Source organism: Lipophrys pholis (genome assembly GCF_963383615.2).
Source record: "Lipophrys pholis genome assembly, chromosome: 4".
NCBI lineage: Eukaryota > Metazoa > Chordata > Actinopteri > Blenniiformes > Blenniidae > Lipophrys > Lipophrys pholis.
Window position 1 is genome coordinate 18248086 of NC_137637.1, and position 20649 is coordinate 18268734.

General features: G+C 43.5%; 2 protein-coding genes across 4 annotated transcripts; both read left to right on the forward strand.

The window, feature by feature from the left end:
- Nucleotides 1-1201: 1201 nt before the first annotated feature.
- Nucleotides 1202-5243, forward strand: LOC308108235 (keratin, type I cytoskeletal 18-like). Of its 2 annotated transcripts, none has more exons than XM_080461039.1 (7): nt 1202-1797; nt 3112-3194; nt 3304-3460; nt 3558-3722; nt 3841-3966; nt 4099-4319; nt 4520-5243. In XM_080461039.1, the coding sequence occupies exons 1-7, from the start codon at nt 1342-1344 to the stop codon at nt 4557-4559; spliced, it is 1248 nt and encodes a 415-aa protein (XP_080317165.1). In that variant the 5' UTR covers nt 1202-1341; the 3' UTR covers nt 4560-5243. The 2 variants fall into 2 exon arrangements, with proteins under 2 accessions (XP_080317165.1, XP_080317164.1); XM_080461038.1 differs by having other exon boundaries at nt 1209-1797; nt 4099-4360; nt 4520-5241.
- Nucleotides 5244-7385: 2142 nt separating this feature from the next.
- On the forward strand, nt 7386-20108 carry eif4ba (eukaryotic translation initiation factor 4Ba). Of its 2 annotated transcripts, XM_080461029.1 has the most exons (15): nt 7386-7430; nt 9718-9861; nt 11323-11528; nt 13200-13316; nt 13491-13545; nt 13651-13797; nt 14065-14202; nt 14388-14558; nt 15000-15342; nt 15460-15551; nt 15762-16020; nt 16139-16176; nt 18406-18535; nt 18919-18991; nt 19213-20013. In XM_080461029.1, the coding sequence occupies exons 1-15, from the start codon at nt 7418-7420 to the stop codon at nt 19288-19290; spliced, it is 2004 nt and encodes a 667-aa protein (XP_080317155.1). In that variant the 5' UTR covers nt 7386-7417; the 3' UTR covers nt 19291-20013. The 2 variants fall into 2 exon arrangements, with proteins under 2 accessions (XP_080317155.1, XP_080317156.1); XM_080461030.1 differs by lacking the exons at nt 18406-18535; nt 18919-18991 and having other exon boundaries at nt 19213-20108.
- The last annotated feature ends 541 nt before the right edge of the window (nt 20109-20649 follow it).

Consider the following 20649-nt stretch of genomic DNA (forward strand, 5'->3'; position numbering starts at 1 on the left):
ACCAGCTATGAAGGTGGGGTTAGTAAGAAGTGGGTTGTATAGAAGCTCAGGAGGGGGTGAGAGTCTGTGCAATCCTCCCCCTGTGGGTGGTGCAGTTACCTTTCATACTGCCCTCTGGGGTTCAGTGTTTAAATCCTTACTGACCACAACTTCCGGCTCACCAAAACTTTTCCGAGGTCGTGCTGGCACAAGTAGTTTTTAGGAAAACTTATCTGTATTGTTCTCTGTTGTCTATAGTGTTTTGCATGGTCTTATAATCTTTTCCATCTGTGTCCCAATTCATTTAGTCACTTATTTATCATTATTTTAGAGGAACTGAAAGTGGCACTGTAAACACACAAAACATCAGTGAAACCTGAACACTTTTCATGCCGACATATCAGAGGTCCCTCTCAAGAGGGACTGATTTGTTGGGATATTTGCCTATAGTATGACCAGTGAATGAGGGCAGCTTTTATTTCCCTATTTGTATTCAGAGCAAAGTATCAGCTAACCATTGTTTTGTTTTTTTTATTCTCCCGAAGAGCCTTTAGCAATAACCAAAGCTTGGGTTTCCTTTTCACGTATGTCAGGTTTCAATATTAACACTATTCAAACATTTCTCTGTGTGGACACGGAATCACAGATGTGTTTTAATGCAGTTTGAACTTGAGTTTTGAAGATTTATCATTGCAGTTGCTCCAGTCAAAATATTTGTTCTGCTGTCTTGTTTTGATTGTACTTATTTTATCTCGTCTTTAGTTTGGTCTAGATAGGAAGTTTGGTTCATGGGGACATGGCTAACCACAGACCCAGAAACTATGCAGAAAATGTCGACATTGTGCCTTTTATGGGCAACACTGAGAAGTTTGTTACTCTCTGGAAGGAAAACAAATTTTCTGAGAATACCTTCCCTGTTTCTTATTCTAGTTTCAATCCTCCAGATTGAAATGTGTAGTTTTAGCAGGAAAACATGTCAATTAGAGCTTCTTTCATTGGTTTTCAGTTGTAGTTTATGTGATCTCTGCACTTGGTTTGTCCACCCCGAAGGTTTTTCAGTGTTTGTGCAATGAAATTTGTTTCACACGTTTCCATGGAGACAGTAAAAAAGCAGTGTGGGTGAAAAAACGAGGGGAGGGGGGGGGGACACATGCGTGAATGAGAGAGCAGTGAGAGGGAACAGGAAACAAAGACTGGGGCGATGTTAAAAAGTGGGCAGGGTTTAGAAGATCTGCTCTCATTGAGCGACGGAGGCATGTGTATAAGTTTCCCACTTCCCTCCTGCCAGAGTCACTTTCTCAGCCGGTCAGCAGCGAGCCTCCACGTCTACTTTGTCCTCTGCAGAGCCTTAGCGTCGCCAAAATGAGCCAAAGATATTCTAACGTGCCGATATCTTCCTCCCGGATCTCCTTCACCCGTTCCACACCCCGTAACAGCTCTGTGAGCATGTACGCTGGTATGAGCGGGCCTCGCATCTCTGCTGCCTCTTCATCTTCTCTGCGCTCGGGCGCTCCAATCTCATCCTCAACTGCCTACAAGGTGAGAAGTGGAATGGGTGGTGGAATGGGTGCAGGCTTCGGTGTTGGCGGTGCATCCATGGCAGGTGGTACTGATGGTGGTTCAGGGATCCTGGGCAACGAGAAGGGCGCCATGCAGAACCTGAACGACCGCCTGGCCAACTACCTGACGACTGTGAGGAACCTGGAGTCAGCCAATGCAGAACTGGAGATGAAGATCAGGGAGGTCCTGGAAAAGGGGGGCGCTGACATGAAAGACTACAGCAAGTATGAACCCATCATTGAAGACCTGCGCAGGCAGGTAAGGACTGAAACCAATAGGCGTAATTTATTTAAATCAAAATAGAAATTGAGTGTTACATTTTATTTTTTTTACTTGAAGTTTAAGGCTTTGGTCTTTGGTTGATGTGAACTAAAATGTAAGGAGTTTAATGTCATCATTTCTCTAAAAGGCTTTTTTGGGCCTATATGATGAGGCTCAAGTGTGCAAATACTTTATGATAGCACTTATCCTCATGTACTTTACATGCAGACATATTTGAATGTTTTTGAAAACCCGTTTTGAAATTTAAAGTGAGAACCATGATACGAGTATCGTCTGCTTTGTAAATTATCGGATTTCCTGCAAGAGAATCAAGGGTGTGGTTGCTAAGCTCCAACCCTCCCCCATGAAACTCTTTAGTGCCACAAACTGGGCAGAACTTCCTGTGATGAATCACCAACACGAGGGGCTCATCATGGGACGGAGAGAGAAGCCTTCAGACAAACACCAAACAAAGCATTTCCAAACTGTTTAGCTTTTAAGTGGTGATTCTGCAAGCATGTGGTGGTGTAGGAGGGTTTCAATCTGAAACAGATGTGTGACAAACACAAATGCACAAACACACACGCACACACACACACACACACAGGAACACAGACTGCCAAAGTCAGACTGCACATACTGATGTGTGTGAGGGCGATGGTTGTATAACAATCAGGCACAGTCGGGGGAGTCAAATGTCACATTCTTCTGTGGGCTCCACTTCTGCTATATCACATAATGACACACAAATGGTGGTTCTTTTCGTTTTCCTCGGCACATAAAGGGACAAATATTTCCCCTTTGCTCTCCACGGGACACTGAGGACACATTAAAAAAAAAGTATAAACTCACACATCAAGAATTTTCTCATTCTGCACATAAAAACACACACACTGTCTGTACAAAGCAAAACGATGGCCAGAGGCAGTGCAGCTGTCCGAAAATTTGAGAGGAGAACAACTTTTTTTTGTGTGTGACTTACTCAGAGGGGGAAATCCATTCCTCAAACTCACTAAAAAAAAACAGATTTTGTTCTGGCAGAGGAACTTCCACTCTTCCTGTGCTTCAGTTTGTGGTTCCTCTTTTATGACTGCGTGTTGCTATGCATTCAGCCAAGTTGAGGCCCTATTGTGCAATTTGATTTTGGGGTTTCTTTGGGTTACATAAGGAAGCATGATACTAATCATATGTTTCAATCGAGCTCTGTGAAAGATTACAATTGTTTTTGCATTGAAGACACTTTTTTTTTTATTTACATTTTTGGCAAAATTGTTCCCAGTTAAAATGATTGTGTCTTTTCCTCTCATGCAGATCTTTGACAAGATCTTGGAGAATGCCCGTTTGGTGCTCCAGATCGACAACGCTCGTCTTGCTTCGGATGACTTCAAAGTGAAGTATGTGCTTTTTAACTAACCTTCTCATGTAGCTATGCCACTTTATAACTTTACCCATCATGATGTGATCAGATTACATTTGTAATGCGATTTGTGTGTGCACTCTCAGGGCTGACAATGAGATGGCAATCCGCCAGTCTGTGGAGGCTGACATCGCTGGGCTGAAGAAAGTCATAGATGACACCAACATGAGCAGAATGAACATCGAGAATGAGCTTGAAGCTCTGAAGGAAGAGCTCCTCTTCCTGAAGAAGAACCATGAGAACGTGGGTTTCCATTATATCCAGATTAACAATCCCATTTCACTATGAACAGTATGTGGAGTCATGAGGCTCAAATATTTATGTCCTTTCGATCTAATAGGAGGTGATGGAGTTGAGGGGTCAGATCTCCATGTCAGGCGTGCAAGTAGATGTTGATGCTCCCAAAGGTCAAGACCTGTCTCAAGTGATGGAAGAAGTGAGATCCAAGTATGAGAAAGAAGCTCTGAAAAATGCACAAGACCTTAAACGCTGGCACGAAAATCAGGTGAGTCATCAATAAAAGAAAAAAATTATATATATATAAAAAGTTAAGGGTAGAAAATGTCCTTGGGAAATTTCTTATTTATGGACAATGTCTTCTTTTTACTTTTTGTCCCTGGCAGATTTCGGATGTGCAGGTTCAGGTATCACAAAACACAGAAGCGCTTCAAGGGGCCCAGATGGAGAGTGGTGACTTATCCAGACAGATACAGACCCTGGAAATCGAACTTGCGTCTCAACAGAGCTTAGTAAGCATTCAGATGTGTTTTTTTTAAGATTATACTTATAACGTCTTTAAAAGGAATCATCAGAATAATCTTGTTTCGGTTTTCTTGTATTTCAAGACTAACCTCTCGTTGTTATTCTTAATGTCTTATCAGAAAGCCTCTTTAGAAGACACTCTACAAAACACAGAGATGCGTAACAACATGGAAATGGAGAAGTACAATAACCTCATTATGCGCCTGGAAGGGGAACTCACCAACTTGCGTGCCAACATACAGCAACAGACCCAAGACTACGAGGCACTGCTCAACATGAAGATGAAGCTCGAGGCAGAGATCGAGACCTACAAGATCCTGCTGGATGGAGGAGACTTCAAGTAAGAGTTATAAAGATGTGAAGAAGAAAAAAAACAAACAGGTAAAAGCAAGAGGATTCTGGTTGTGGTGGAGGCGAAATCGCATGTTATCTAGGTTGGCAGGGTCGGGTATAACTACTGAGTGTTTGGTTTCAATTTTCAGACATCACATAAACATCTCAACATAAATATTTGGTAACATGTATTTGTGCTCTGTACAGGCTCCAGGACGCAATAGATGAGTTGGCGGCCACCAGCTAATTTGGAACAGAGGATCTGCGGTCGACTAAAACAAAGCTGCAAATGACTGACTGATCCAGCCAGCTGGTCATTTCTGTTGTAGACCACATAACATGCAAATCATCAACGAATTAAGCGATTGTGAATAAAGGCATTGTTGCACACTGCAGCGAAACTGTTTCAAAAGTAACCCCAGCCTGACAAATAATTGAATAAAATAATTTGTTCAGCCACAGTCATGTGTTTTGTGCATTTGTACAACTGTATAAAATAGATAGTTGCTGCTATAAAACAATGTGGGGAGGAATATTTTCAATACATAATTGTAGAGATAATTTCTGTCAAGATAGTTTCTGTCATGAATTAAATCAAAGACAAATTATATTGAATTTATTTTGAAAGCAATATTAGCATTTTTGTTTCCTGAGTTCCAGAAAGTACTCATAGTTATCGGTAGAACTCAACTCAAGCAAAAAGTCCTTTCTTCACTGCATTAACCTAAAAGTTCAAAAGAGAATAAGCAGAATATATGGCTGAGTAGCCTCACACTAGATATTGAATGTATAGCCTTGGGAGAACTCTAAATCAGGGGTTTTCAAAGTGTCTGAGAATCCCCCCACCCCCATTGTTCCTCTCAGCTCCCTCATAATGTTCATGCTGCGCATGCTTTGATTCACAGCAAGTAATAAAAACCATAGCACTTTGTGTGAGTCACAAGCTTTTGTGTTGAAATGTCAGGTAAGTCCCTATCTACTCTGTAAGAATGGAATTGTACTCATGGTTATAACCATTTTTCTTGATTTTTTTGTAATTATTAATTGAGAATGGCATCACTTCTTTGTAAAAATAAAAGTAATGATAATAAGTGGGCAGCAGCCACTCCGTAAAATCTGGCACAAAACATAGTGAACAGTATGGACACCACCAATAAAGTTCTTTGAGGACAAAAGAAAGTGGAAAATGTAGCCACTTTTCATTCAAAAGAGCAGCATAACTTCATACACATAAAAACACTGCAATTGTTTAGGGTCATTCAAATAGTCAAAAATGAATAAAGCCCCGTTTACACGAACACGGTTCACGTGACAACAGCTAATCCGTTAAAAAAAAAAGGAAGTATGTTTACGCTGCAGCAGCGGACGCAGAGACAAAACTGTCATTCGTATGCCGGGCCACTGGAGGGCGCTGTTGCTTGATTTTGTCGTGAAATTACATAGACTTGTGTGCAGAGAACAATACACTATATACGTGAGGAAAATGGAGAGCACCTGACATCCGTATGGACTGATGACGCATCGGATGCTATCAAGGGTGAGTCTCAACTATAAAACTACTTATCTGGACGATAAAACTAGAATACAGACCGGAAGTCATACCACTCCAGGGCCGCCATGTTTGTTTACAACTGGGTAAGCAGGAGGGAGGGGTAGAACTGCGCATGGGCAGTAGCAGGCTATGTAGCCTCCTGCAGTCTCTGCAGGACCGTGAAAGAATCTTTCCACCTTGGGAGCCGGATTAAAAACTTAGCGGATAAGGTGGATTCGCACACTGGTGCCGTGTAAATGGACCCCCCAAAAGTGAAGAAAGTTTTGCGGATACACTCGTATTCGTTGTCGTGTAAACGGAGCCTAATATGATCTGTAAAAATGGAAATGAAACATTATTAAAACTACTTAATATTAAGTGTTTGCAGCTATCTTTAAAACGAAACAGGCTCATCAATGCTGTCCCATGTTTACTGTCCTTATTGGGGGTGGTGGTGGTAGTGGTGGGGGGGGACTCACAGAAGCAGGTCTGATATCACGCAATGTTGTGACAAAGGCTTCTTATGTTAGCCATGAATTACAAAGTAATGGCTGTAGAACAAATATGCATAAATGTAGTGTTAGAATAAATGGTACCTAATGAGATTAATTTCATCCCACTGTGACCTTATTTATCTTTTAGCAACAAAGGGGACTGCAGGACAGCCGTGTTATTGTCAGGTGAATGCTGTGAAGTTGGAAATGAAACCTTCCCAACTGGAGAATTCAAGTCCACAGCTGCGTAAGGTGACATTGGAGATTCAAATAATAAGTAAGTAATTGTACTTTATTATTCCCCTTGGGGAAATTCCTTTTCTGCATTGACCGTCCTATTTCTAAGGTGCGGGGTGCGGCTGCATCGCAGTCTCAAGTTAGCTGATGGGGGTCAAGGGTCAGGGACCCACAGGTGAGATCGAACCTGCGAAATTCAAAATCCTAAGTCTGTCTCTCTAACCTCCAGGCCACCACTGCTTCAAACACAAATAAGACAAGAAATATTTATGAAAATGTCAAATTTGGGCTAATAAACCTAATTGTATGCTGTAACAAATTAACCTGTGCAATTTAAAAGGAGTGTCAAACAATAGACTGCAAGAGGAGTCAGACCTCAAAGTTTAAAATGAGCTTGCAGTTTATGCACTCACGGTCTGTTTGCCCAAACTGAGCAGGTAAAGGAATAAGCTTTGTTTAAAAGACTCTTGATTTTTCCTGGTGGTACATCGAGTAAGGAGGAGCTTCCAGCATAGCTGTTATGCATCCCGCATACAATAAAACTATCCAGACTCTTAAGTACTCCTTCCAACTCTTCATAAAAGTTTGTTTACAAAAATGACACTGAAAGTGAAGTAAAGTATGGGTCTTGTACACTGTTGAAAAAAGGTCTTCGAGAACAAACGTGGAATGCGCAGGGACACCCTGCAGAACAGAGCTTTGGGGCAGACACCAGGCTGAATGGAGGTAGATGTGGGTCAGTAAACAAGGGAGGAGACACGAGCCCGTGAACGGCGATGCGCGCTCCCGATGATAAACCTCTGACGCCTTCATCCGGGTACTACTACGAACTCGCTCTCCAACATGGCGGCGTCAGGTGAGGTTTATGTGGGTGAACGGTCCGGGTCGGTTATGGCGAATTTCAGCGCATTTAACCTTCATAGAAATCCACATTTAAAGTTTAGGGATTGCCGTTTCTTCAGTTTATCGACCCGCGTCGTTGTCTCGCGTGTACGTCCTCGTTTTGCTGTTGTTTTGGCCCGGGTAAGACGTAAGTGCAGGAGGAAGGCGAATGAACGAGGCAGCGACTTGCACAGATCTGAATATTTTATCCGTTATTCGGGGAGCTGCCTCTCCCCTCCGGGACGTGACGATGTGGTGCCGCGGTCGCCGCTTTAGGGGCTACGGTTATGTGCGTGTATCGGATGCTTGGTGACCCTTAGGGAAAGGTTTCTCAAGTGTGCGCAGGGCTGGCACATTGTATGTGGCGGAGCTCGCCGTGGCGCTCAGAGCAGATCAGCTCGCGGCGCAAGCGCGATCTGTGGAGGAGGGGTCGGGCCGAAGAGCCCGTGCCGCCCGAGGAGGCTCCCCCACGTGTGCGGCGTGGCTCCCTGCTATCGGGGATTGACGAAGTGGGGCGGCAGGGCCGCGTCGGCTTTCGTCCAAAAACACTTCTCCGCCGGCTCTATAACTTTGCGCCGCCCCACGCGGCCGGCCCGGTCCCGCTCCGGTGATGGCGCACTTGGATCCAGGCGCTGCGCCGTGCACTAGGCCCTAAAACCTAGCCAGCTAAGCAGGGATACACCCCCCCTCCCACCCCCCACGCCAGCAGTCCTCTGCTGACTAAGCCCGCATAGGCACAAAGACAAAAGCGATCAGTGTATATATCGAGTATGGTTGGTCTCACGGTTTACTGTTTGTCGCTGTGGCTCAGGTCAGCTCGGCCAAAAGTTACAGTAATGCTGCTTCACCGGACAAACGTCACATTAGTGCCGCCAAAGCTGCTCCAGTGTATGTTGGAAAGCACATGCAAGGAAAGGATAGCAAGTTAGGCTTCCTCTCCGGTAACACTGATACTAGCATTGCGCACCGGGTTAAAGTTAGTTTGTGTTGTTTTCTACATGTGCCGAGGGTTGTGTTTTTTATTTTTTTTTTTTTTTATTTTTTATTTTTTATAAACCCTGTAACCATGTGCACGAAGAATGTCCTGACTGTTGGGGTTTTCACAAGCAGGGAGCCAGCTTTGTCACTCCCCTTTATTTACCCAAGTCCAAAACAAATCAAACCTGCTCCATGAGTCCTGTGCAGCCCCGCGGGGCAATTGATTGCAACTGTCATCTTCCCCATTGGCATGAAGGGAAATACTCTGCAATGTGTAACCGTATGCAAGTCATTCATTCGATGGTGCATTATTGAAAAAAATGCGGCAGACAAGCAGTTGGATGGTTTTCAACATGTCACAGCTGTTACGGGAGAGGGAACAAGCTACACTTTCACAGTGACATTCAGGTTGGGTGACGACTCCATAAGCTTTGTTTTCAACTGAAAAACGTGGTAGTTTTCAACATGGCCAAATTGCAGTCACTTCCTCTAGCTTGGTTTGTCTTTAGAAGCTGCTGTCGTACCCCCTCAAGGCACACTCAAGTCTTTTACTGCTGTTTTGTTGGTGTTTCAAGTATTTTACTGTAGTAGTACTTCACTGATTTGTTGATTGTTAAACATTTTAGAGGGTCAACAATAATCAGATTTATGTTATGGCATTGTTGTCATCGGAATTTTTGTGCTCACTTTGTATTTCTTAACGCTTTTAGGAGTTCACAGAGGAACTTGAATATGTGCAGCTCAGCCCCTTGTCTCGCAGAAGATCGGGATACACATGAAATATTAGGACTGTCTTAAGGGCCAAGACATGCATTTCATTAACCTTTGGTTGATAAGTTACCTGGTTCTGAAAACCTCCCGCTAAAAGCCTGCGCCCATCTTTTTATTTACGCAATTGTTTTGCCTGGTAAATTGCTATTCAAATTGTAATCTTCACACGATTTCTTAGCAAACTAAGCACTCCTTTTTACCTTCAATGTCTAAGTAATTACATGAATAACTCGTCTTTGTAAAAACTCAACTTTTTTCGTTTGTTTCCTTTTACTATGAGTTTACAGTTTTACAGACTGAGCTGACACCATGAATGCATTGCATGGGCTATGTACAGAAATAGCAGCCACTTTCAAAGATGGAAACAAAGAAGTTTAATTGCATACATCATAACCACGAGATTTCATTTGATTCATCATCTTATTGACCTCGCCCAGGGACAACCAAAAAGGGTCCTGGCACGTTCTTCTTTCCATAGCTAAAAATGGGCTTTGTGTTTATCCTACCTTTAGCTAAGAAGAAGAATAAGAAGGGGAAGACCCTTACTTTGACTGACTTCCTGGCAGAGGACAGCGGGGGCAGCAATCCGCCCCCCCCCAGCTACCCCGCCAAGACTACGAGCTGGGCCGACGAGACTGACGACCTGGACGGAGATGGTGAGCACACACTCGACTCTCTCTACTGTTATATGAGTTTCCAGGTTTAGGACATGGTGTTTTGTAACTGGCCGTTAAGCTAGAGCAGCACATATTCAGGCATTTGAGGAGGAAACGGTCCACACAACATAGGCACGTGTGTCCTGCGCTAAAAGTTTGTTCTCGTTACAATCGTGACAAAACTATGCTGCATGTTGTTCCTCTGCTGTTTCCTCTGGTTTCATGCATCTTCGCCATGTGACCCTCCAAATAATAATGTGAATGTGGACTGAGTGGTCTCTGTTCGCACTCGGCTTATCTGTATTATTTTGGGGCCTCCGTGGAAACAAGATGGCACATTTCAAGGTGTTTTCTTTTCCCCCAGTAAAACTATAAAAACAGGGATCTCCAACATCCATTCAGTTTGCAGGGCATGTAAAATAATCTGAGTGATTTGTGTTTAATAGGCTTTTTCTATGTGGGAAGGCGTAAGTGTTTCATTGTTTATTATATAGTATTAACTTCATGATGAAATTGTGTTCATTGGAAGCTTTTTCTGTTGGTCAGTAATTATCAACGTAGTGTTTGCTGATTGTGAATTCACATTTCTTCCCGTCCTTCAGGGCCACAGTCTCTCATGCCTGTCCAGTTTCCCTTTGTAAGGGAAGGTAAAAGTACTTACTCTGAAGCATGCAGTAAAACAAGATTCTGCTGTTTCTAAACAGAACAGGTTCTTGATTATTCCGATGTGAAGAAGAGAGATGTCTTTTCCTTTTGTAGAACAGTGATGGGAAAAGTTCCCCCAGTCCAAAATACTTCAGTACGAAAGGTCCTCTGGTCCTTGTGATCACGGAGCATTGATTGAAGAAAAGATACTGACACAGAAGGGTTTTTAATTTTGACAGAAGAAATTGCATCTAAAATGCCCTCAAAAAGTCTTTGCAAAGTTTGCTTCCTTCAACAAAACTATGAAGTTATCCACTGGTGTTGCCGTCAGTTATTTGATTATGTATCATTTCACAGTTCATTCATATGTTGAAGTGTAAATGTAACATGGGGAAGAGGCCTTCGATTGAACATTTCTCATCAAATGTAAGCCTATGTTCATATATATATATATATATATATATATATATATATATACATACATACATACATAGTTTCACTTTGAACTGATGCTGAATATCGTGCTGGCGCACTCCCTTGACAATCGCAATAATCAAAATACTGCTGTACAAATACTTGTATGGCATTCATAGTTTTATTTTATTATGTGTGATGAACATGCATAACAAGTGTCTTACTGGCTTTCATGTGTATGCACTGGACAGATATAGATATTACTTCTGGTCTTAGAGTTCAATTTATGCATTTATTAATATTTCAAACATCTGAAGGATAATGGTTTCCCACAAAATAACTTTGAGTTAAAGTTGAGTTCAGTGTATTCATGTGAAATGCTCCACCGACTTGTCCCCTCAGTCTCGACTTCATGGCACACGGAGGAGGATTCGTTCCGGGCACCGGCCATCGATCGCTCCATCCTGCCGACAGCGCCGCGTTCAGCCCGTGAGCCCAACATTGACCGGTCCAGACTGCCCCGCAGCCCGCCTTACACGGCCTTCCTGGGCAACTTGCCCTATGATGTCACCGAGGACTCTATCAAAGACTTCTTCCGCGGCTTGGCAGTAAGTGCAACAGGTCTACGCGCCTCAAGGCGAGAGCTTATTATATGTAGTTTGCTTTTCATAAACTTGTTTATTTTGGAAAGCAACATAAACAATGTTAGTCAATTGTCGGTCACTTCAGTATCTTGTTGCATATGTGATGCATAACTCCTGTTTCTGCGGCTGTTGTGAATATGTTAAAAAAACAACAGGACATCCTACCGCACACATGAAGTGTGAATTGTTGTTTTACAGTCAGTCTGGACTGTGACTAATTCCTGTTTTTTATGCACTTTGTATATAATTTACTACCAAATAGTTGGGGACATTTGGCCTTTTGGTGAAATTTATGTTGAACGTAAAAGGTCAATGCTACATTGATGTTGTATCATGAAAGTAGGACAGTTAAGTAAAAGCATACAATGGTGATTCCCTCATTTTAAACAATTTATTGAAACAAAAGCCAACAACATTGGAGGATATACCACAACCAAAAATTGTCAATTTGTCAACTTGTCATGCGTCCTTGAGCATCAGTTACAGCTTGATGATGTTTCCTGCTCTTCACAAGTGGACTTACTGTCTGCTGAGGGACAGCACTCGTTTTGAAGCGCAGCCCTCGGGTCATAGAACTTCTAGGGAACAGAGTTCTGAGCCTTTCTATGGCGACTCGGCTGATCCCAGAGGTTTTTTTTATGGGATTCAGGTCTGGACAAAGTGGCGGCTTCTCCATTTGAGGTTCCCCAGTCTCCAGCAGCTGTTCCCTAATGATGCCACCTTGATGAGCTGGAGCATTGTTGTCCATGAAGATAAAATGAGGCCTGTGCTGTTCATGCAGAGGCACAGTGACTGTGAATGGGACAACGACAAGCCTTTCTTACCTGAATGACATTATTCCAAAGTGTAGGGCAGTTCTGTATTTATTAGACCCACCTGCCCTCACTGTAACGCCACCATCACCACCGAAGGCTCGTCTCCTCACAACAGTGGCTGACAAATCGAGCTCTCCTTGACTTTTCCACCAACATTGGCAGCCATCATTTCTGCACAATGTGAATGGACTTTCATCAGACAACAGCTCTGGTCCCTCGTCCAGTGTAAAGGCTCCCAGTTCCCTGCAAGACGATGACACCTGTTTGTGGTGGTGTGGTCGGGTATCCTTGCAGGTCGTCTTAACACAAAGACCACACTAATGTAAACAGTTTCCAGTGGTCTGGCATGACAGTTGGTGTTGAGAGGCATTCGTCATCCAGTTCCTCGGTGCTCTGTTCACAATGAAGCGGTCACCAGTGTGGGATGTGGCCACAGGACGTCCACTTCTATGCCTTTCAACCGGGACATTTATTGGTTGAATCATCGATCCAACAGCTGTTGTAAATTTTGCCGTTAAGCTCTTTGTTAGAGAACAGCAAGTTGTGCAAAAAGTACGGAAACACTTAACCGTTGGACATGTACATTCAAAAGTTTAAAGGTCACATTAAGCTCACCTGTGAAGGTTATAGTACATATTTGGTTCCTTGCATAATTGCAACCGAAGGCCGAATATCCCTAACTTTTTGTGAGTAGTTAAAAGAGGAATTTTACTGTACATTCTGCTGTACATTTGGTAACTCAAGTCATTCCCTTGGTCATGGGTTTTAATTAAAGCGTTGTGTGCTTCATAAGTGTCTCTACCACCATCTTTGTTTCCAGATCAGTGCAGTGCGCCTGCCTCGAGAGCCCAGTAACCCCGAGAGGCTGAAGGGCTTTGGCTATGCTGAGTTTGATGATGTTGAATCCCTCCTGAGAGCTCTGAGTCTCAATGAAGAGGTAACTATAAAGTTCAACATTACAAATAAAACAAGAACGGAAAACTGTGACACACCTACAGTAAAAACTTTGTTTGTAGTTCTTTTCAGATCTAATGTATATTCATATACATAGATGAATTAGACGTGTTCAATCTCTGGTAAATAAAGTGGTTGAAATTGCTCTTTTCAACAGAATCTGGGCAACCGGAGGATCCGTGTGGATATTGCCGACCAGTCAAATGATAAGGGTACCTTTCTTTTTTTTAATTACTCTTTTGTCAAAGACTCGTTTTTCTTTTGTGTTTTGAGCTGCCCTGGTCTATGATTAAAGCTGCTGCTGTTGCTTATTTCAGAAAGAGACAGTGGAATGATGGGAGGCAGGGACCGAGGTGGACGGATGGCAGACATGGGCCCTGACAAGACAGACAGTGACTGGAGAGCTCGGCCAAGTGCAGACGCTGATGATGGACCTCCTAAAAGAGATGATGCCTTTGGAGAGAGTGAGTCTGGGAGGGCTTTGTAGAGGCTTTATGAGCCGCACTTAAACACACTGTCAAACATGACAGTGTCTCAAAATGCTTCGAAGGACAAGACGTGTGTGATTTGTCTTATGTCACAAAAACATTCCATGGTGAAATAGTATTTCACAAACTGCATTGGTAAAGTTTAGGTTTTGCTTTAAAACGTGCTCAAGTCGTAATACTGTTTTTATTTAAGCGTTGATCTGACTCCATCTCCGCTTGCTATAATTACTCTTTTCGTTTTAGGATCACGGGACCGTTACGAGTCCGACCGTTACAGAGACGGGCCGCGGCGGGACGGTGATCGTTACGAAGGAGGAAGAGATCGATACCGGGATCGATACGATGATAGGGATCGCAGGGATCGCTATGACGATAGAGGAGGTGGGTGTCATTTGCTTAAAGCCAGTGTTATAAATGCTAAAATCGAATTGTTTCAGTTCAGACCTTAATTGAATTGGTTGTTGATTATTGATTATTGTTCATGCTTTAACCCCTCAGCGACCGTCACTTCTCACATCATGTTTGTCTTTGGGTCGTTTCCTCTCTTCCCCTCCTGCTGTCTGTAGGTTTTGACTCTCGTGGTGGAGGAAGTCGCCGTGCCTTCGGCAGTGGCTTTCGCCGTGATTATGACGACAGTCGGGGTAGTGGGGACCGCTATGGGGACCGAGATCGTTACGGTGGTGAACGTGAGGACCGATATGAGAGACGTGAGGAGCGGCGTGAGGAGCGAGGTGATAGTTGAGTGAATTTTTCTCTTTTTCATTTCCTGTATTTGCTTTATCTGTGCCAGCCCCAAAGTGGGCTTGATATTACAGCATGCTGTTTTATATTCAGGTACTTCATTTGATCAAATTTATTAAATTATTAGATTACTATTATTTATGAAATACAATTTGAAATCATGTTAATTTTGTTGAAATACAACCTTTAGGCTTTTCAAAGGCAGAACTTGATTTTATCAACACCTTTAATATTTTCAACTTCATGACAAGTTTTATTGCAGTAAATCTAAATAGAAATTTAATTTCACGACTACAAAACAATGATTAAATCAAATTTTGCACCATAATCATTACTTATTGAGTGCACCTTAGCTTGACGATGTAAGACAAAATCAAATCTAGCAGCACAACAGTGAGAAGCAATTAGGTAAGCCTGCCTCTTGGTGTATCATCTAGCTCCTCAGCAAAGACCCAAGTTGAACCTGAAGCCCCGCAGCGTACCCAAGGAGGAGGAAGGCACCGGCGGAGGCGGTGGTGGTGGTGGCGGCGGCGGCGGTGGCGGTGGTGGTGGTGGCGGCGGTGGGGGTGGTGGTAGTGGTGGTGGTGGTGGAGGTACCCCCCCAGCTGCTCCACCAGCTTCGGCCAACAGGTCCTCATCCATCTTTGGTGCAGCCAAACCGGTTGATACAGCGACCAGGGAGAGGGAGGTTGAGGAGAGGCTGAAAAAAGAGGAAGAGAGGCTGCAGAGGCAGCTGGAGGAGGACAAGAGCCGTGGACCTGAAAGAAAGATGAGAGACAGGTGAGGAGACGGCTGAAGAAGTTGTGATGATACAGTCTGATGCCATTTTTTTCATTTAACCTCGATGGTCAGAATTTTGGGAGGAGTTTTTGTTCATTGTTTTTCTGTCGTTTTCAGAGACCCAAGCTGGCGCACTGAGGAATCACAAACTGAGCGATCCCGCACAGGAAGTGAGTCCTCACAGCCAGGAAGCACTTCTTCTGGAAGAGGTGAGATACATTGATGCTGAACGTCTGTAGAGCTTGTGGCCGTGTGTGTGGAACAACTTTGTACACGTTTACCACCTGGCTAATTCAGTTTATTACTGAAGCGTCCATCGAGTGAATCTCAGAACCATTCAAGAGTGAAATCCTGCCTCCCCCTGCAGTGAGGGTGATCTTTGGTTTTGAAGTTTATTCAAATGACGTTTCTCCTTCCAGGGTCACGGTGTCGAGACAACGAGCGCTCTGGGGAGAATGAGGTTTTTGTTGGGAGAGAAGGCAACACTTCCCCAGTACCTGCACCACGGCCTTCCTCTACCAGCTCCGCCAAAGAGCCGCTGAAGGTGATGCCTGCGCCTCCTCCCAAGGAGAACGCGTGGGCCAAGAGAAGCGCAGCCAGCACAGGCTCCAGTGAGGGCGACGGACGAGCTCCAGTCTCCCCAGTGTCCCCCGGCGGTTCGACCCCTCCCAAGTTCAGGTGAGGACTCTGCCAGGACGCACTGCAACAGCAACCAGAAAGGCTCTCATGAAGTTTCAAACAAATAACTTTTATGAGAACAGATATGCTGAAATTCTGACTTTTACTTTCTTTTCAGCTCCTCGAGTTCTACAGATGAGAGAGGATCTGGAAAGGGTAAGTCCCGCGTGTGTGCGCTAAGCAGAACGGGTAGATCCTTCAATCCCCCAATTAATGTAAACTACAAATAAAATGGAATCTGTCAGTGGGACGGAGCCATATAATGGTCTCAGTGAGGGATTGCTCTCAATATTATATGAATAACAATAGAAACTTAGGACATATTTATTATTGATGGAGCTCTACGTATCCACAGCAGAAGCAAACAAGGCTAAAATCTTTAATCTTTACTTCAACATGTTTCCATTTCCCGCTACAAAATATTGTTACGCTACAGTGAGTGGATGTACCATCCTCGTGAGCAGAGAACTCGGCTTGGCTCGGTGGATAGAAAGGTTGAGTTCCTAGTCAGACAGAAGATTGAATCAAAGTGAGTTTACATATCACAGAAAAATTTCAAATCTTTAGCGTTGAAATGTGATAACTTATTATTTAATACATTTTTCTATCAGAATGAATTTGAATTGCGGAATCGTGCTTCTTTTTTCAAATATTGAGACGTGATTAATGCAATCAGTTAATTACAAGTCGCGAATTAAATGATTTTTCAGCAATGTCCCACAACTTGTAAACACAAATCGTGTGCCAGGTAACCTGAAAAAGAACTTTAAAACATTAAACATGTTTTAAAGTACAAAGCGCCATGGAAGAGCGACACAAAAACATTCCAACTGTTGAAAAAGTTCAGTTTGGATGTGAAAACAGAAACATTATCAACCGAAAAGAAATAATAAGACATGTTCTAATTATAGAACCGTGTTTCTATCCCAATGGTGCTGTTCCTCTGAGGCAGCTATTTTTAGATCCTGTTATCAGTTTCTGGTTAAACTACTCGGCTTTCATCAGCTGCACCGTTTCAGGGCTGACATTTAAGATGACTTGTGAATATGGAGAAATGGCTCTGAATCCAACCTCTCAAGTCTGAAATCATCCGAGACCTTTCCCTATGAACTTATTGGACAATATAAATCATTTCCAACATGAGAGCCATCATCCTGATGCTTTCAGGGAGGCTCCCATCCCTGAAAGTTGACTTCTCTGATTGATGAGCCTCTGTGATCATTTTACTCTGGATGGAGCATTTAGCGCTTGTAATTTGGCAACAGCTTCATTATGTGTTGTGCTGCTGGTCAAAACTGAGTGTTCAGAAAGTGACTTAAATGTGGAGTTAATGTCATTATACACAATGGCCTCATTTGATATTCCACCTAAACATTGAAACTTTACATACAGTACTGTGCAAATGTTTCAGGCTGGTGTGGGGTGAGAAAGGCTGGCGTGGTGCTTCTTAAAGGTGATGTTTATGTGCAAATTGAGGTGGCAGGGGAGAAATCGATATTTGCTGTGACATCGCCCTTTGCTTTCAAAGCCGCAGTTCTTATTAATATAGGGAAGTTGTTTTTGTCTTTTCGGTCTTTCTTTGGATGTGGTCTGTGTGGGTTTACATGTGGAGATCTGGGCTCTGTGGGGGCCCCACCATCACATCCAGGGCTCTGACTTCTGTAAGCTGTTGGTGATTCGCAATGAACGCTTGCTGGTGTTGCTTGATGAATGAGCGGAATATATCTCCTTCCTTAAACTTTAGCACAGCACTGTATGTGAGAAAATTGAAAAATGTGGAAAAGACACACGTGCCCACGTCATCAATTTTGACGGAATACCTTCAAACTGTCCAGGATCTGGGAGAGGTGGGGTTTGTATGAGAGCGGATAATGCTCAGTACATTCAGTGATGCGACTGGTTGTGCTCGGTGTTACTGCATTTACAGGTTATCTTGGAGAATTCCAGTGTCGGGTCATAAAGAGCTGCTCATTTGCATTATGGGGGTGTAGGAGCAGCTATTAACTTGGCTTCGCATCTTTTTGCACGTTATCAAACCTAAACGGCAAAGTGAAAACTTTTCTGACAGGTGCAGGTGAGGAGTCCATCTTCCTGCTTGTAATGTGTCTGCCAACGCACCACAGGAACTCCGTAAAGCTACTGCACCAGAACAGCTTCTATGTTCCAGATTGGCTTGGAAGCACTCGACACGCTATAAGTGAGATCTCAAGGCAGCGGTTCGCCTGCAGTGAAGCGGTTGTGCACCTCTCATTTGGCCCTCCATCAGTGACTAACACGCTTTGAATCCAACCCAGTGGCTTCTCATGCTGCAGTGTGTTGTGAAGTGTAGTCGACTGTGCAGTCCACCAACCTCCCTTCAATCTACTGTCTGGCTTCTCCTTTAAGATGAGAACAAGGCTGATGGTGTGCGTCGGGACCGGGGGCCCCCACAGGCACGAGGGGGGCCTGCAGGGCCTGGAGCTGGGCGGGGCCGAGGAGAGGGTCCCAACAAAGACCGAAGAAAGGAGGCAGACAGGTCAGCTACCCAAAGCTAGCGGCTGCAGTGTTCTCCACGAGACAGGGAGGGTGATTTGTGGGCATCTGTAAAGAATGGCCTTGCGCTCAGTTACACACTTCATGCATTCAGTGTTTCTGGTGTCGCCAACAGCGGGAACACACACAGCATCACAATAACGAGTGAGCTCATTACAACTTTACCTTTCCCTCATAGAAAAGGCAAAGAGTCCACAGTGTGAGCTTGGCACCCACAAGCTTGTCGGTGTCAATTTTGCAGACGTTTCTAGAATTTGTGCTTCTTCAGTGAGTTGTCTTCTGATCTGTGTCCACATGATGATGCATATCAAGGGTGAGCTTTCGAGTGCCGAGCCATTTTAACGCCTGTGGTCATTCTGATTGTAGAAAGGACAACAGAAGAGACCGAGACTCCAGACCACCTCCAGAGCCAAAGAAATACGAAGAAACCCCAACCCCTGTAGGTCCTTGGCTGACTTGTCGTCAAACCTGCATAACCGTATCGTGGTTAGAACAATCAGTTTTACAATAGATGAACTTCCCATCGTCAGTCAACTTCCTCAGTGTGTCGGCGTCCCCTTAGAGATTTAGGATCACTATTCCTCTGATAGCCTCTTGTTGTTTTATCATCCACAGCTACTGTTGTGATTCTTCTTCTTGTCTTTGTTTTGCTTTTTCCAGAAGTTCAGCTCAGCCAGTAAATACGCCGCTTTGCTAATGGACGGAGACCAAGGTGACGATGCAGAAGACATCGAATAGAAAGAAAATAAAGAAGACAAGGCCAGAGAGTGCAAGGAGAGGAGAAAATGACGAACGCAAAAAAAGAACAAGTTTAATCTCACATAGCTTATGAAAAAAAAACTCCTCACATGATAATGGCTCCTGGGGGAACATCACTCCCTACCTCCTTTCCTCCTACAAACCTGTCCTTTACTTGCCATCTCCCCTTTCACCCCCCTCTCTCCTCCCCCACCCTCCCTCCTCCCTCCTCCCCCCCTCCCGCCCTGCCTTCAGGACTTTTCAGGTTCTTGAGAATAGTCACATACTGGACTTGTTTTAAATGGAAAAGAGGAACAGCTGATTCATGGAAAGTGATATCTATGGAAATAATTGTAATAAATAAATGGAAAAAGTGGGGAAAAAAATGAATTTGTACTTTTGTGGCTCAAAGTTGTGAAGAGCTGGAATTTAGTGAAAGGTGTGTACATTTTAGAAACCTGTCTGAAGTTTTAAGTCCTTGTTGATGCATAATCTCAAACTGTTTGAAAGCATTGGTTAAGAGTTTGGTGGTATAAAACCAATTCCTATCATGTTTCCCCCCCCCAAACAGTCTTGTCTTCCCATACTAATTCATCATGATTATTGAGACGACCTATTTAAAAACATTCAACAGATTAAAAGCACATACTGTTCACACACAGGACAGAAAAACAGCTGATTGACAATTCTTCCTCAATTAAACTTGTAATCTCCCAGCAACGTAGAGATTTCCTGTTTTTGTTATTTGTTTATTTTTGGGGGGTGGTAGAGCTTCTGTTAATAAAACCAATAAATGACTCACGGTTAGTCCTGACACCAGCAGTGCTCCACAGATTGCTAAATTGTCAGCTCTACATGAAGTGATGAACATGGTTACATAAATAATCTAACTGTGATTGTAGACGGATGTAAGGACTTCTGAGATTACCTGAACCTGTATTCCGATTTACAATACATTTTGGTCATGCACCTTCACTAGTCAGTGTTCATGTAGGTTTTAGGGGAGCATTTAGGCAGAGGCGTAGCCATATCAGGAGTTCAAATGAGACAACGATTGGTCCTACCTGAATTATTTCACAGAAGGGTGCGCTTTTGTTTATTTTCTGCACAGACGTAGAAACCTGAAAATCTCTCCACAGTGGACAATTTTAGATTTTATTTCTTGACCACCAGCTTGAAATAAAAAAAAAATATATATATGAAAAATTAAATCAAGAACTGAGCCGTCATTAGTTGCAGAACGGTGACTCGCCTCGTCAAACTTTACCTTGAGTGCTCCATGTATTCTTTTCTGAAATGTCCTCTTTATTTGTTCAGTCTTGCCCCCCCCCACTGAGATCTGGACTCCTGGTGGCAGCT

Bases quoted from the DNA above. Each gene is read 5' to 3' on its own strand.
- LOC308108235 (XM_080461039.1), top strand. From the start codon at position 1,342: ATGAGCCAAAGATATTCTAACGTGCCGATATCTTCCTCCCGGATCTCC. The intron at 3,195-3,303 runs GTATGTGCTTTT...GTGCACTCTCAG, and splicing joins TCGGATGACTTCAAAGTGAA to GGCTGACAATGAGATGGCAA. The intron at 3,967-4,098 runs GTAAGCATTCAG...ATGTCTTATCAG, and splicing joins TTGCGTCTCAACAGAGCTTA to AAAGCCTCTTTAGAAGACAC.
- eif4ba (XM_080461029.1), top strand. The intron at 13,317-13,490 runs GTAACTATAAAG...TCTTTTCAACAG, and splicing joins CTCTGAGTCTCAATGAAGAG to AATCTGGGCAACCGGAGGAT. The intron at 16,177-18,405 runs GTAAGTCCCGCG...TTCTCCTTTAAG, and splicing joins TGAGAGAGGATCTGGAAAGG to ATGAGAACAAGGCTGATGGT.